This window comes from Schistocerca nitens, chromosome 11, assembly GCF_023898315.1.
Source record: "Schistocerca nitens isolate TAMUIC-IGC-003100 chromosome 11, iqSchNite1.1, whole genome shotgun sequence".
In the NCBI taxonomy this organism is placed as follows: domain Eukaryota; kingdom Metazoa; phylum Arthropoda; class Insecta; order Orthoptera; family Acrididae; genus Schistocerca; species Schistocerca nitens.
Genome location: NC_064624.1, coordinates 145,205,951 through 145,222,942, shown reverse-complemented (window position 1 = coordinate 145,222,942; position 16,992 = coordinate 145,205,951). Strand labels below are relative to the sequence as shown.

Genomic DNA, 16,992 nt, shown 5'->3' with positions numbered 1-16,992 from the left:
CTTGGTGACAAGTATCAAACTTTCAGAACGTTCTCCTGGTACCTTTGTTGTATTAATAACTGCAGTAGTGTGGTATTGTGTCAAGGAAAGTTAATTATTTTCTAGTTCTTTATTTTTGTGCTAGGGGCATATAATTTTACTAAGAGAAGCGATGTATTTGATTTATAAGGAAATCAATCATAGGCAGTCACTGTTGTTCTGAGAATGGGTCCATTGTTGTTCTCGAAGTGGATTCCTTTTGTTATAATTTCTGAAGAAATTTATTTTTTACTTTGAGGTGGTACTAAGCAGCTTTGTTTATGCAATGTAATGTTTTTTTGAAGAGGTCATTCATTATTGTAGTTTCTTCTGTTACTATTAACACCACCGGTCATTGCAAAGACGAGACTTGTCTTCAGTAAACGTAGCTTACGTAGCACAGATAATCCCTCCAGATAAATTCCAGGTGGTAAAAGGCGGCCTAAAAAAAGTATTGTGCAATTGCGTAAGAAAGTCCATAATTTTTTCTATGTAGCGTACTACATTGATGCATATTGCCTAAAAGGGCCACCCATAATTTTACTGAAACAAGTAGATTCATGCATAAGATCATAGAGATTTTGTTTTACATGTTCTCATACAGGTTGCAATAAGTTTAGTTATCAGCCATAATTTTTTATTGGAAGTTATAAATTATTCTTGGAGTGACTTACTGAATGTTGTACTCTTGACGGTCATGAAGATTGTTGTTGAAGCCTTTGAAATTGGTGCACAAAGTATTTTGTGCGTGTATGTGGTAAGTTCGCTGAACAAATCAAATCAGAAAATAATTTTCTCATTTTGAGTTGGTTTGTCTTGATGTGGTGGTTTACTAGTATGGCCCAAATGATTACTGGCAGACGTCATGAAATGTGACCAGTTAACCATCATACAACACTTTAATTCAATAGCAAATATTGCGGAATAAAGAAAGAAGTAATTTAGTGTTAAATGTCCTATCGAGCGCAAGACCATAAGAGACAAAGCAGAATCTACAGCACTCAAATGTGGGAAAGTAAATCGATAGTGGCATTTCAAGGGAAAGGTCACAGCATTTGCATTGATCAGTTTAAGAAAAAAAAAAAGGAAAATGTAAACCAGGATGGTTGGGTGGACATTTGAGCCATTGGGCGTTAACGTCAAAAAAGAAAATGTTTGGTCCTTAGAATAAAATGTACAATCAGAGGCTAATGAGTCCTCAGAATGTAACAGTATGCATCTGGTGTGACAAAGGCCTTTTGTGCTAAGAAATTGTTCCCAGGGATATGTCCATAGTAGTAAGCATCCGTTGTATTCGTGGTTGTCTGCAAATAATTTCATTGTGTCATTTGAAATAGTAATATGTGCTCATCAAACCAAAGGTGAAAAGTAATTTTGATTTTTATCGCCTCTATGTGTCTTGTCAACAATGACGGGTGGTGTTGATTTCAACTGTCACACAAAACTTTTCAAGCCATCATTTCAAGTTAAGACATGTCACTCGTAGCAACTGGCAAAAATGAATTCGATAATAAACATTTTCTTGTGTGCAGTCAACAATGATGAAGCATGCAGGCTTAGATTCCCACTCCACACAGAACTTTCCGTAAAGTTATTTCCGTTTCAGACATGTGCACATCTCGCTACAGCTAAACTAAGCAGATGTTTAATGTGTATTTGTGGTTAGAAAACAATGATAGGTGCTGGATTCAAATCCCAGTAAAGGTACAAAATACTTTCTCAACATTTCAGATTTTCATCCTGCTATATTTGGATATGTAATGTATTATTGCCCTTGGTTAACAATTCTATTGTTTGCTGGGTTTGAATCATCTAACACAAAACTTTATGCTATGTCATTTCAACATTTGCACACACATGCTTCCGTGTGGCCAAAATGATATTTAAGATCTTTCATACTTACTTAAGAGACAATAGTTGCTTAATTGTAATACAAATGTCTTAGTCATGTAATTTCAAGTTGAAACTTAAGTTTCTGGAATGTCATTTATTGCAATAAACTTGAGTTTACAAGTGTTGAAGACTGTCACCTGATTATACCAGGTTTCGTGATATTTACATTATCGTGACATTAGTCTGATTGTGGACTCGGTATTACAGATCAATTTCTTCAAGTATTGTCTTGTAGTAACCATTTTGTAGAGTGAAATGCCCGTACTGAAAAGAGATCGGAGGGACTGTAAGACTGTAACATTATGTGGGTACATACAAATTAGGTGGAGTGGAATTCAGGCCGTTTGTATAGATTTGATGGTGATAGTACCTGAGCTGACTTCTCCAGTAATTCTGTAATTGAGTTTTTGCAAATGTTGGGCATTGTATGTACCTTCTGGCTGTACTTTGTTTTGAACTACCTGTTGTATGGTGTTCAGTGACTGCCGTGGGAAGCTCGGGAGGTGCAGTTGATAGTTACTAGCTTACTGGTCATTCATTTGTATTAACGGGAGCCCTATCCCCATATTTGGCACATGTCGTCCATTAGTTGCCAGTGTGTGGATGGTCCCTCAGCAGTGCTGGCCATAGGGAGGCACCCCCACATCCCCACGAGGAAACGCCAGCCAGCTCACACCCTGCCTCTCTCTGTATGTGCAGCGCACCAGCCGTTACGGAGCTGAGTACCACAACCAGAACCACCACCACCTCCGCCGCTGCCGCCACCTCTGCCAGCGCACCTCGCCAGACACCTGCTGCTGCGCGGCCCACGAGTACTCAACCTGATGAGGCCACTGTCTCTCAAATGCGGTGAGTTCCCTCAACACACACACACACACACACACCATTATATGGTAGATCAGACATAAATACTGAAAAGCCTCAGAACATACATTCATGGGTGGTGTCCTCAGGACTAGATCATAGTATCATGGGAGAGAGGTTAATTAAGAATAGGTTGGTAGAGAAAATAGCTATTGTCAACAGTTCAGTGACTTATTCTCATCAAGATCAGCAAACCAATGCCAACAATAATTCACGCAATGTGATCCACAGAAAATTTAGTGGCAGGTAGGGTGAGTGCACTGAATGTGTAACACTGTGTCAAATGAGATAATTGTATGTTACTCTGGATGTATTCGAATGGTCTAGCAGAGGTCACACATAGACACACATTTATGAGAACATTTATGGTTCTCGTCAGGAATGAGACGGGAAAAACAACCCAATAATTTGCTATAAAGTTTCTGTTAGTAACAAAAAATACACTCTGCAAGCACCAACCAGAAGCAAACATCAGCAGAGCCTTAGAGTGTCAGGGTGTGGTCCACCTTGGTTGCCCCACTGCTGTAACAGCCAGTTCCAGTAACCACAGACATGCAAAACAGAAACTCTGCCTCCTGTTGACAATGTCTGTCTGTGTGAGCAACAGATTTGCAGTGCCATGAGCACCCAGAATCCAGTCATTTGTGGTATGCGTTCCTCTCTCTGTCTTTCCCTTCAGTTTTTAACCTCAACAAGTACCTCTAGTGCCACAGCAGTTATTCCCTGATGCCTTCAAATATAACTTACTATGCTGACCCTCGTACTTGTCACAGTTTTCCACATACCACACTATCCTCACCTGTTCTCCAGAGACGTTCCACAGTTCTGTTATGAGTTCACCTAGTTTAAACATCCTTCTATAGCACCAAACTTAGAATGCTTAGATTCCCCTCTTGTATTTTTCCATAATCCACGATTAATTTTTATGCAGTACTGTGCTCCAAACATACATTAAGGGACATCCAATACAAATTAAGGCCTATCCTTGGTATTAGTAACTTTGTTTTACAAGGAATCTCCTGCTTTCCCCTGCAACATTACTCCTTATAACAACCACGCTCTGTCCCTCAGTGTAAATTAGCTTCATGTGTAATAGTCACTACAAGCAGTCTACTGTGTGGTCCTTAATTCTGATGTAAACTTTGCAACCAATGTTATTTCTGCTACTCCGCAATACTTTCCTCTTTCTTCCATTCATTAATCCTGATTTAGTGTTCATTCAACTATTTATTACATTCATAAACTCTGGTGATTCATTCGAACTTTCAGTGAACACAGAAATATCACCAGTGAATTGTATTAAACGAAATTGTTTTCACATTCAGTTTTAATTAAATTCCTGGACGTTTCTTCAATTCCACCAATGATTCTTCAGTGTTCATCTGAACATTTGTGGAGACTACCTGCATCGTTTTCTTTAATCATCTTTGATTCAGAGTACCAATTCTTGTTGATTATTGCTCATATTCTATGTTATCTGCTGTACCATATACATACCTTTTAGAGAGAAAAAATTCACTGTTTCATGCTGTCAAATGTCATGTAAAGATCTACAAATCCAATAAATATCTCTTGATTTTTCTGACACATTCCTGCCACTATAAGGTTGAAGGTCGAGTTGACCTCCCTGGATCCATTACTCCAAATTTAGCATCCTCAAACAGATCATCAACTTTGTCTTCCGTTCTTCCGGATGTTGTTATTTTTGTCAGTAAGTTGGATTCATGAGCTGTTTAGCTCATTGTGCGTAAGCTATCGCACTTACTAGCACTTGGTCACATCTGTAGTGTTTGGATGTCTCTTTCTGGCTGTCTGTTGTTATGATTTGTGTCTCATCGATTATATAGACAGACGTGAAAATTCATTTGATCACCATTCATTATCGCATTATCTAGACACTCATAGAAGTTAAAATTCACATTCCATTCCTGTGTACTTCTGTATCCTATTTATTTACACACTGAATTCACGTAACAACTCTCTTAAAATTTACTTCACTCATTGTCATAACTAAATTGTGATCTGACTGTACATCTGGTCCTGGGTACACCTTAAAATCCAATACCTGATTCTATAATGTGTGTCTGGTTGTGATGTACTCCATCTGGAAATGTCTTTACCAACTAAAGCTCTGCCTCCCTCCTTAAGAGCTGAAAATGCCAAGATACCGAAGCAGCCATACAAATGTCACAGAACACAGGGCACAGCCTTGCAGCAAGTCAGCCATCCACATGTGGTGGAATGGTGCAGGAGGGCTCCTCCAAAGGGAGTGCTTGTAATGGCAACACCGACCACCATAAATGGCAGTCAGTGATTACATTAAACCTCTATGAGGAATTTTTGTGAAAGTTGTGACCGTGAGATAACGTAATGGGAACAGTATAATCAATCTGTTTGACTGGGATTCATTTCAAAACACTCCAGCAGAGTATAACCAACACTAAAAAGATGGGTGAGGAACAGATGTTCTCCAGCACAAAAGCAAGTCGTAATATTACATATTAATATGTGTTGTTGTTGTTGTGGTCTTCAGTCCTGAGACTGGTTTGATGCAGCTCTCCATGCTACTCTATCCTGTGCAAGCTTCATCTCCCAGTACCTACTGCAGCCTACATCCTTCTGAATCTGCTTAGTGTATTCATCTCTTGGTCTCCCCCCACGATTTTTACCCTCCACGCTGCCCTCCCAATACTTAATTGGTGATCCCTTGATGCCTTAATATGTCACCAGCCTAATTAGGAATTATTGTCAAACAATGTAATAAAGCTCAAGGCAGTGCTAAGGCTAACCTAACTTTCCTTAACGCCTACTAAACTCTTTCTTGACATCTGTTCGCACTAGAACACAGTAACCTAACCTTGCAGATAAATGTAGTACTAACTTGGAAGTCAGGACGATGTACCTTGAATGAACCAGATGCAGCAGTTAATACAACCGGTCACCAACACACATGATACTAATAGCATTACTGAACAGGGCAGAGCATGAAATGATTCTGATTTAAATTGGGGTTTATTATGATCATACTCTACAACATAATTGCTTCGTAGAGTTTCTCTATGCCATTACATGAACCAGCTTGCATTAAAATAGCTAACACAGTAAATATTTCTTTCTTGAGCTCAGTTTGAAGCAATTAAACAGAAAGCAAATCTAACTACAGTGGCTCTGGAGGGACCTTTGCTTTGCTTCATAAACCAACTAGCCTAGCACATGAGGGCTATTAAACTTTAATGGTTTGATGAACCATGCTCATTAACAAAACTACACAAGTGTGTATGGGAAATGGTGAGTATTGTCATGAATAATTATTTATTAAGTGAAGCACAACAAAATATAACTCTTCAAATAACAAATGTGCTTTGAAAAGCAGTCTTTTAACCTTCTCAAAATATGGTTGACTGTGCAAATGCCAAAACAATTTTAAATTCAAGTTCAAACACGTACTCATAAAATGAACAGTGATAAAGCTTTGTAATTCTGATCAAAGTGCATAATTAATAATCTTTTTTACTTCTATTCAATATTATTATTCTTTTAACTAACAACTTTACTATTTACTGGTACCTTTTTAAGTAAGGCAAATTATTTAAGAAAATGATTGCAGTTCGATTTAAAAACGCACTGGCAGTGTAGTATTTCTCAAACTATAAAACTGAACTTTAAACACAACTCCACACATCAGGAAGTAATCACAACTATTTCTGAATAGTCTTTTCATAATAAATTAGCACACTTGGAATTAAATTCACTAGGATAGGATTCCTGGTGAGGTTTGTGATTTGGGATAATCACAGGTGCAAGATAGAGCTTTTAGCAATACCATGATTATTATTAAAATCAACCAAATTTCACAAATACCTGGTCCATTTACGGAGTGCCAAATATAAACATTTTGGTGGAAGGCTGGTGGCACTGGTGGCGTGATTTGCAGTGGCTGTTAACATGACGGCGATGTAGTCATGGCAGTACTGTTGGCCTCGCCCTGTTATAGATCTTCTGAATTATATTTTTGCAGGGCCGAAAACCGTGCCATTATACGTGGTATCACCAAATGCAGAATCAAAGGTGCATAAATAACGCTCTTAGCTCCTCTGCCTCAAAACTGCAAGAATATGAGCCACAATGTTCCGCTACTGCCAGTGAGATATTAACCACAGCACTGCTCAAGCCAGACTCCTTAGCCGTCGCAAGGGACAAGTTGCCGCTTGCGTGAACGACACCTTTTCCATTCTGCCAGGCTACTTCTGTAGCTGCAGGGATTCCCCACATTTTTTACATTCAACCCTGCATTCCCTAACTATGGACCAAGTCATTTACAGTGCATTACATAATAATCATTCCAGTAGTTATTTACATTAACAAGCTTAATTTAAACTTTGTTCCAAAAGTTCACATAACTGAAATATGTATACATTATCAAAGAATTTCCATGACAGATAAAACACTCTACATATGACAGATACAGCACTCTACATAAGCAACTCTACAAATAGAAACATCAATACAAAGTAGGTCAAAAATGGATGTTACATATGCCCCATGGTTCACTGAAGATTCCTGCTAGGCAAACATCAATAACACCTTAATGGTACCAAGCAGTTGAAAATAATAATCACTTCATCCAGAGTTGAGCATGAAAAGAATACATTAAAACACTATACACCCTATACACTTCATTACCAAAACAAGAAAGCAACCTTATTCAATTATGTACACCTGTCATAACTGACTCTCATATTGTGAAACAGAAAGTTGAGTAGTAAGCAAAATTCATCTGTATTGCCAAGAATATTGGGTAGCATTTTGTAAGCATTCAAGAAATGTAGGTATACACATACAAGTATACCCCCTACATATATCACAAGCAATTCGACCTTGTACATGCAACACATCCTATAGCGTGATTTTGAAGTTACAAAGGAGGAAACTATCAATGCTGATTCTAATAATAGTAGTCCATTCTTTGATATTTACATAAACAAACAGATTTAAACTGAACTTACTATTCGTTTCTTACTGCCTTTATTTGAAACACAGTCCCTCTTTGAAAACTGTAGCAAAACACATACAACACTAACAGATATGAAAATAAAATAATTTTGATACCTGCAATAGGAACTTGCACTGCATTTGACAACATTAACAAATTACATATTACATTAATCAATTGGCTGCCCATTTTGGGTTTTGGCAGTCTATTACAGACAGTTTTTTTTGCCCCACTTTGGCAAGTCTTCTATGCTGCCCATTCTGTATTTAAGGCATTCCACATTTCTTTTCAATTTGACAACATTTGCTTGTAGCTCTATCAGTACAGGGTATCACAAATTTAGAACAGTTTTTAGAATCTGAAACTTCTAAGATAGTAACAGCAATTTTACATACGTAACCTTTTTATAAGAACATAAATTACAGTTAAATACAGTATAGTATCTTCATAAGATAGATACATTATTTCATCTACAGCATAATATACATTTTTAGTCTGATATGATTTCTTCATTTATTCATTCCTAGGTACATACAGTTTGAGATTCACTACATTATGGACAACAAGGAGCTTCTTCGACTCTGGGTAGATTAAATAGTAGGCATTGTTGTGAGGTGTGTCTTGTCCTGTGAATGGCCCATTCTATATACATAAATTTAGATATTTCGTGGTTAAGTTCACTTGATTATTCATGGGTCTTCAGAAGAACATAGTCTCCAATTTTGAACATGGCAAACTTCAGGTTGCTATTGTGCGTTTTAGATCTCGTTTCGGCTTTGTTTTTTCTTTTACCAATTCTTTCTTCTGGGCTAATCCCAAATCTGTAAACGGTGGGAACTCTAGTTTTTCCTCATTTAAACATTTGCTCTTAGTATTGAGCAGAATTTCCCCAAGTGTGAACTCAGTAAACCCATGAGGCAAGGTCTTCATTAAACTGTCAAATTCACATACAAATCTGCCCTACGCTCAGTGGTTATGGTGACAATAGGTCCTACATAACCATGCTATTTCCCTCGTATACTGTTCAACAGGGTTGCTGCCTGGATGGTAGGCCGCAATATATTTAGTTTCTACACCATTCTGCTGCATGCCATCTTTCCAGGTTTTGGAATTAAATTGGGGCCATTATTGGGCAGTACTGCACTGGGTTTTCCAATGGTTCTTAACCTTTTTCAGGAGATGCAATTTTATAAATTTAGAAAATACTTCCAAAATCAGTAAAATACATTTACAATTACCAGAAGTTGTGGGGAGGGGTCCATACAGGTCCACAGACAGTAAATCCATGGTATCTTTAGGTAACGTGTTCTGCATTGGGCCTTGATTAGTTCTATTGGTTACCTTAGCTCTCTGGCAGATGTCACAAGACCTAATACATTGTTACCTTTCGACTCGGACTATTGGCAATCACTATAACACTAGCCAATTTATCTAGACACTCCTTTGGCCCAATGATAGTGAAAATTATCTGACTTCTGTATCAAATTGGGTAGGCCAACACACCATCCATTCTTCAGTAATGAAGTCTTTCCTCTCATACAAGATACTTTTAAAAATCAAAGTTTATTTTCACAGATTTCAAAGTTGGATGCTCATTTTGATGATATCGCATGCTTTTGCAAATCTGTTCACATTCATGTTTGCCTGAACTTCTTCATGTAATTAATTTGCAAAGTTCCATCTCCATTGCATTCCTTGGGTACTTCATCAGTACCATTGGGACAATTCATTGCCACATAATTTTTTGTACTCTTTACATAGCAGATTTCATAATTAAATTGTTGCAGGTATAAAGCCCATTTGGTGAGCCTGCCATTTAGAAGGCAACAATCTTTAAGGAATGTTTGAGCTTTGTGGTCAATGTGTGATGATCTTAAAACCCCACCAATCTATAAATTTCTTGAGGTCCCATAATATGGCCAAGGCTACCTCCTCTGATATGGTGTAGTTCCTTTTGTTTCCTGTCAATGCCCTGCTGGCAAAAGCTATAGTTCTATGTGCTCAATTTCCTGTGCCATTTATCTCCTGGAAAATTTCAATGCCAATCCCATAGATGCTACTGTCAGTATTCATATTGGAAGTCTCTGACAGTACTGGGTGATGTAAAACATTATCATGTCAAAGTTTAATCTTTAAAGATTCACAATCCTGCCGACTCTCATCTGTCCAAACAAAAGCACTAAATCTTTTTATAGATTGTTCAAGTGTGGATTATTGAAGGGTTGCCCCTTAACAAATTTTCTGTAAAATCCACACCAACCTAAAAAGGCTTACAACTGTTTCCTATTTTTTGGTGGGGGAAATTTTTCTAAGGCACGTAGCTTTCTCCAGGTCCTTATAAATGCCGGTATTAGTAATTATATGGCTCAAGAATTTAATTTCTAATTTTACAAGTTCACATTTCTATAATTTTAAAGTGATGCCTCCTGCTTGAAGAGCAACAGTTTGGAGCTTTTTTTGCCAGTTTTCATTGGAGATAAATAAATCATCTACATAAATAGTTAACCTGGAACTCAACTCCTCCACTAACACAAAGTCCAGAGCTCTAATAAACACTGCCAGAGAGGTATTCAGTCCAAATGGAACTACTTTGTATCGATAACATTTCCCGGTAAACAGGATTGCCTTATATTCATGCAATTCTAGACTTAATGGGATTTGCCAATAGCCAGCAGTCATGTCGAAACTGGTTAAATACCTCATTATGAAATTTTTGCAACATTTTGTCCAGATTTTCAGGCCTGTGCACCTCTTTTTACTTTGTTTAGAGTTTGTGCATCAATGGCAACATGTACTCCTCCATCCTTGTTTACAATGATAAGTGGACTGATATATTCGCTGTTACTGTGTTATATCACTCCTCATTCCATAATCTTATCTGTTTCATTCTGTATGTCCTGTTTTTTAGAAAAAGGTACCGAATACGGTTCCACAAAGAATGGATCATGATCCAGAGTTGCAATACAGTATCCAAAATTAGCCAGTCCGGGTTAGCCGAAAATGATCAACTGTTGCTTTCTAAGATAGTAATAAATTCTGCTTTCTCAGGGCCGGCCAGAAATTCTGCACACGTGCGGTGCTCCTGCACATGTGCAACTTCCGGGTCACAGCGTGCATGCCGCAGCCGCCAGCGTTCATGTAGTGCATGTTTATGCACAGATGTCGCTTTATGCACTTGCTGGGGTAATCTGTACCAGCGCATTCTAGTGCTCTTTCCACAGCTTGCAAGCCAACCATGGGAAGGTATTTTGCGTATTAAAACATTTAAAATACTGTCACAGTCTACTCATTGAGACGTCTACTTTTATGTTACCAGTTTAACCCAGTAAGACAAGAAATACAGTGACAGCACGCAAATGCGCGTAATGTTTTTGATCTAGTATTTAAGAAAGAGAGCAGTCAGCGACTTACAGTGAACCTTATTCATGATTTCAAATGACATTAAACTAATGCAAAGTTTCCTATAACTAATTCTCGGTGCCCTCAGTTACACCCACATAATTTCTGTCTCACTGACCTCTGAACAGAATGATAACCGCAGACCTCTCGATCACCTGCTATTTCAATACTATTACCAGTTCTGTCTAAAATCTGCATAATAACCGACAATTAGATGAAGGTTATTGTTTATCGACTTCAGCTGAGCGTAGCCCTTCACACATTAAAAAAACCCTAAATGTAAGTATACATTGGAACAATCGGTTTAATGAGCAATTTTCCTGATAATGTACCATGGAGCAGAATGATGCAATTATGCACAGTTAGTAAACAATAATTTTTAGTAATGAAAGGAATAAATCCAAACACGTTTATCACTGGTCATGAGGAATGATATAGTTAATATCGGGCATAAAAGCTCAGCTCATTGACGAACGCAAGCAGTTGTGAAGATTTTCATCACTTATGCTTGATAGAAACCTTGATTTATTCATTTTCATCACCTAGAAAAACCTTTCACAAACATATGTCAACCCGAACATGGACATAAGTCTTGCGGCATCTTTGTGCCGGCGTGGAAATTCTTGTTGTGAAAAATTTTCATAGAATTCTTTTGAACTTCGCACTGCAAGGAACTTGTCCTTCAGTCTTGTATTGCAGTGTAGGTCGATCAGTTCCATCTGTAGATCATTCGGAGCATCTTCAACTGACGACGAGAACGGTCTAGCAAAGAGGCGAATGGCAGGAGACACTCGTATCATCTGCAAATTGTGCTCGAAATTGTTCCTTAATTATTACAATTTAGCACTTTCATGGACCAGTCCAAGAGTCGGGAAATGTGCAGTGTTTTCTGTCATTAGCTGGCGCTCCCAAAGTGCAAGCTTCCTTTAAAAGGCATTTACTTTTTCCAACATGTCAGAAATTAAATTATTTTCACCTTGCAAACTGACGTTCAGGCTGTTCATGTGAGACGTAATGTCCACAAGAAATGCAAGGCCTGATATCCAACAAGGGTCTTCCAACATAGGTTCACTTTTTCCGTTCTCATGTAAGAATGTTACTATGACCAAACGTAAATCAAAAAATATTTTCAGCATTTTACCTCAACTGATCCAGCGTACTTCAGTATAGTAAGCTATGTCGCCGTACTCCGCTCCTAATTCCTCCAAGAACTGCCGAAACTGGCGATGCTTATGCCCATGTGTCTTCAGGTAGTTTACAGTATGCACAACAATTTGCATGACGTTTGCTAAAGTTACTGATTTTGCACAAAGCGCCTCTCGATGCAGAATGCAGTGAATTCCATACGTCTCATTTGTGCGCCCTAGCTTTTGGCTCCATCTGTGGTCACTGAGACTCACCGATTCCAATCCATACCGACACCATCAATTGCTTGCTTTCTCGACAGCTTGGAGTAAGTCCGCACCTGTAGTAGTCCCTTTCAAGGGTACTAAGTCCAAAAGTCCTCTGTTACAGAAAGTGCGTTATCGACACCTCATATGTATATCACAACTTGGGCTGTATCTGTAAGATCTGTTGCTTCATCAAGCATAACAGAGAAAGCAACAAAGTCTTTTGCCTTATTTACTAGCTGCCTGTGCAGATTGCCGGCCATAGCACTGATACGTCTTGTCACTGTTCGTTTGGATAGACTGTAAATTTCCTCAGTAGCGATTCACGAAAAGAACACCTCCTTTCCTCTAGAGACTCCCACCCGAGTTCCGGAAGCATTTCCGTAACACTCGCGTGATGATGAAACCTACCAGTAACGAATCTATCAGCCCACCTCTGAATTGCTTCTATGTCCTCCCTCAATCCGACCTGTTACGGATCCCAAACGCTCGAGCAGTACTCGAGAATAGGTCGCACCAGCGTTCTATAAGCGATGAACCACATCTTCCCAAAATTCTACCAATCAAGCAAAGACGACCATCTGCCCTCCCCACAGCTGCCATTACATGCTTGTCCCACTTCATATCACTCTGCAATGTTACCCCCAAAATATTTAATCGACGTGACTATCTCAAGCGCTACATTACTAATGGAGTATTCAAACATTACGTGATTCTTTTTCCTATTCACCTGCATTAATTTACTTTCATCTGTATTTAGAGTTAGCTGCCATTCTTATCACAAATCCTGTCCAAGTCATCTTGTATCCTTCTATAGTCACTCAACAACGACACTTTCCCATACGCCATAGCATTATCAGCAAACAGCCGCACATTGCTATCCACCCTATCCAAAAGATCATTTATGTAGACACAAAACAGCAGACCTACCACACTTCCCTGGGGCACTCCAGATGATAGGCTCGCCTCCGATGAACACTCACCATCGAGGGCAACGTACTGGGTTCTATTATTTAAGAAGTCTTCAAGCCACTCACATACTTGGGAACCAATCCCATATCCACATACCTTAGTTAGGAGTCTGGAGTGGGGCACCGAGACAAACGCTTTCCCAAAGTCAAGGAATATGGCATCCGTCTGATACCCTTCATCCATGGTTCGCAAGATTTCATGTGAAAAAAGCGCAAGTTGCGTTTTGCAGGAGCGGTGCTTTCTAAAGACGTGCTGATTCATGGAGAGCAACTTCTGTCTCAAGGAAATTCATTATATTCGAACTGAGAATATGTCCAAGAATCCTGCAATAAAACGACGTTACGGATATTGATCTGCAATTTTGAGGATCTGTCCTTCTACCCTTCTTATATACAGGCGACACCTATGCTTTTTTCCAGTCGCCCGGGACTTTACGTTGGGCAAGAGATTTGCGATAAAAGCTAGCTAAGTAAGGAGCCAATGAAGTAGAGTACTCCCTGTAAAACCTAAATGGAATCCCATCAGGACCTGGAAATTTATTTATTTTCAACCCATTCAGCTGCTTCACAACCCAAGGGATGTCTATCACTATGCCCTCCATATGGGAATCTGAGACTCAAACGGCGGTATGTTTGTACGATCCGCGTGCGTGAAAGATTTCTCAAATGCTAAATTTAAAATTTCAGCTTTCGTTTTGCTGTCTCCGGTTGTCAGGCCAGACTGATCAGTGAGTAACTGGATGGAAGCCTTCGACACGCTTCCCGATTTTACGTAAGTCCAGAATTTCCTTGGGTTTTTAGCAAGATCTTTTACAAGGGTATGACGGTGGTAGTGGTTGAATGCTTCGCGCACCACTCTTTTTACAGCAGCAAGAATCTCTACTAACTTTTGCCTGTCCTCATTCTCCCGATCTTTCTTGCACCGTGAGTGTAAGTGCCTTTGCTTCCTGAGCATTCTCCGAATTGCGCTGTTAAACCACGGTGGGTCTTTTCCGTCCGTAACCCACATTTTTGGCACATACTTGTCCAATGCGTGATTTGTAATGTGTTTAAAATTTGCCCGTAATACTTCCACGTCCATCGTACCGGAAGTCAATGAAGTTGATTCATTTACTAAGTGGGATGCTAACAACTGCTTATCTGCTCTTTCTAGTAAAAATACTCTGCTAGCCTTTTTCACCGAGTTTTTAACTTTCATAACCATAGTCGTAATGACAACATCATGATCACTAATCCCTGTCTCAACACTGACACCATAGATAAGGTCTGGTCTGTTCGTGGCTACCAGATCTAAAATATTTCCATTACGCGTCGGCTGTCGATGTAGCTGCTCAAGACAGTTTTCGGATAATGCGTTCAAAAGTAATTCACACGACGGCTTGTCTGTACCACCTGTAACAAATCCACAGACATCCCAGTCTATACTAGGTAGGTTGAAGTCGCCTCCGACTAATATAGCATGATCTGGGTACTTCTGCGATACAGAATGTAGACTCCCTTTGAATGATTCTAGAACTGTGACGGTGGAACCTGGTGGCCGGTAATAACACCCCACAATTAACTTTATTTCCCCTAGCCCTGTTAAGCGTGTCCAGAGAACTTCACAATCACACTCTACTTCGACCTCAGTAGACACAACTGTCGACTGCAATGAAGACACCACCACCTCCTACGGTGTCTAATCTGTCTGTCTGATACACATTCCAACCCTCACTAAATATTTCAGAACTTCCTATCTCAGGGTTCAGCCAGGTCTCAGTTCCGAGAATAATTTGCACGCCACACGCTTCCTGGTGGGCAGTTAACTTTATTCCGAACACACTGGAAATTTACTGCTAATATCTTGATAGCTGAAGTGTCTTTACACAGAGCGCGTCCTGATTTCTCTGCCTGCACGTCGACTGGTGAGTGTTCATCAGGACACCTCGCACTACTGCGTAGCCTAAAAAAAAAACCATGTGCATGCCACCAGTACTCTGCTACCCGAGTAGCCGCTTCCTTTGTGTAGTGCACCCCTGCCCTATCTAGGGGCGTCCCACAATTTCCCACCCAATAGCACAAGTCTAGAAATCTGCAGCCGAGACCATCACAGAGCGGACGAAGTCTCTGGTTGAGACCCTCCACTCGGCTCCAAACCAAAGGACCCCGATCTACTCTGGGAACGATGCTGCAAATAGCTCTGCTTGCACCCCACGCGCGAGGCCAGCAGTCTTCACCAAATCTGCCAGCCGCCCGGAACCCGAGCGACAGGCATCACTGGTGCTGAAGTGAGCAACTACTTGCAGAAGACTGCACCCCGTACACTCGATAGCCGCAGTCAAGGCCGCCTCCACATCTCGGATGAGGCCCCCCAGCAGACAGACAGAGTGCACGTTGGAATTCTTTCCAGCCCTGTACGCTACTGCCCTAAGGGGCTCCATCATCTGTCTAACGTTGGAGCTCCCAATAACCAGCAAGCCTTTGCCCCCGTGTGGCTGCTCGGGCCCTGCTGAAGGAGCGGCCACCTGCCCACTGCCAGGATGAACGGGCGAGGCCAGCCGGCCAGCCTCCACATTGACCCTCCGCCTCGAGCAATGCGAATGCGTTGCAGTCCGCCACTCACCCTGAGGTGAGTCCTTTGCTTTTTCAGAGTACCTGCCATTTCTCAGTACTTCTCTGTCAAGGTTTCGGACACCAGGGGTAAACGGGACTGGGTATGTTGCCGTCTTGCTTGTACCACATAAACAGGGAAGTGGAGCCGCCGCCGTTCATTTAGGACACATGTCTAATAACAGATGTCACTGTCGTTTGCTGTCGCACATGTGCGCACATGATCAGCACTTCCACATCTCTGCATACTCATTTCCACTTTGACCTTTTTAATACATGACACATGGTCGTGTAACTGTTTTCATTTCTGAAGAAGTCCTAAGTACGATACATGTGAATGTGATGCTTTCAGTTTATCTTGTTCTCATCGTGACAGCTGGTTAGTCCAAAGACTGTGTTTATGTATACATTTTCTGGGAATTACCTTTTATTTTGAGTAAAGAGGTCCACGTGACAGTTTTAGATTATGCTCTGGTAGCGCCGAAAATAAGCTGTTGCGATCCTGCAGTTGCTATACTCAGATTCCTATGTTTCATGCTGTCCATCCACCCTACACTTTTCGTCAGACTCTTTTTCCGCGCCCTTTATAATGTTGTTTGATGGCAAACCTCGCTCCACCAGCACTGCTTAAATTATTCATTTCTTAGGTGCGTTATGCATTATCACTGAATGACCGCCAACCCGGGCGTCGGCCTACATTCCGCCAAGCGTCAGCAGCTCGTGGTCTTGCCGTAGTGTTCTCGGTTCCCGCGCTCGGAGTCCCGGGTTTGATTTTCAGCGAGGTCAGGGATTTTCTCTGCCTCGAGACGATGTGTGTCCATCATGTCATCATCATTGGTGTCAACTGAAAAGGATTTGAAATACGGCGGCCGAA

General features: G+C 40.4%; 1 protein-coding gene across 2 annotated transcripts in view; it reads left to right on the top strand.

The window, feature by feature from the left end:
• Positions 1 to 16,992, top strand: part of LOC126213369 (ankyrin-3-like) — a 107,641-nt gene that overhangs the window by 69,021 nt on the left and 21,628 nt on the right. For both annotated transcript variants that reach the window (XM_049941068.1, XM_049941067.1), the window contains exon 4: positions 2,611 to 2,760. In XM_049941068.1, the coding sequence (XP_049797025.1) occupies positions 2,611 to 2,760 (150 nt within the window). The remainder of the gene's footprint in view (positions 1 to 2,610; positions 2,761 to 16,992) is intronic.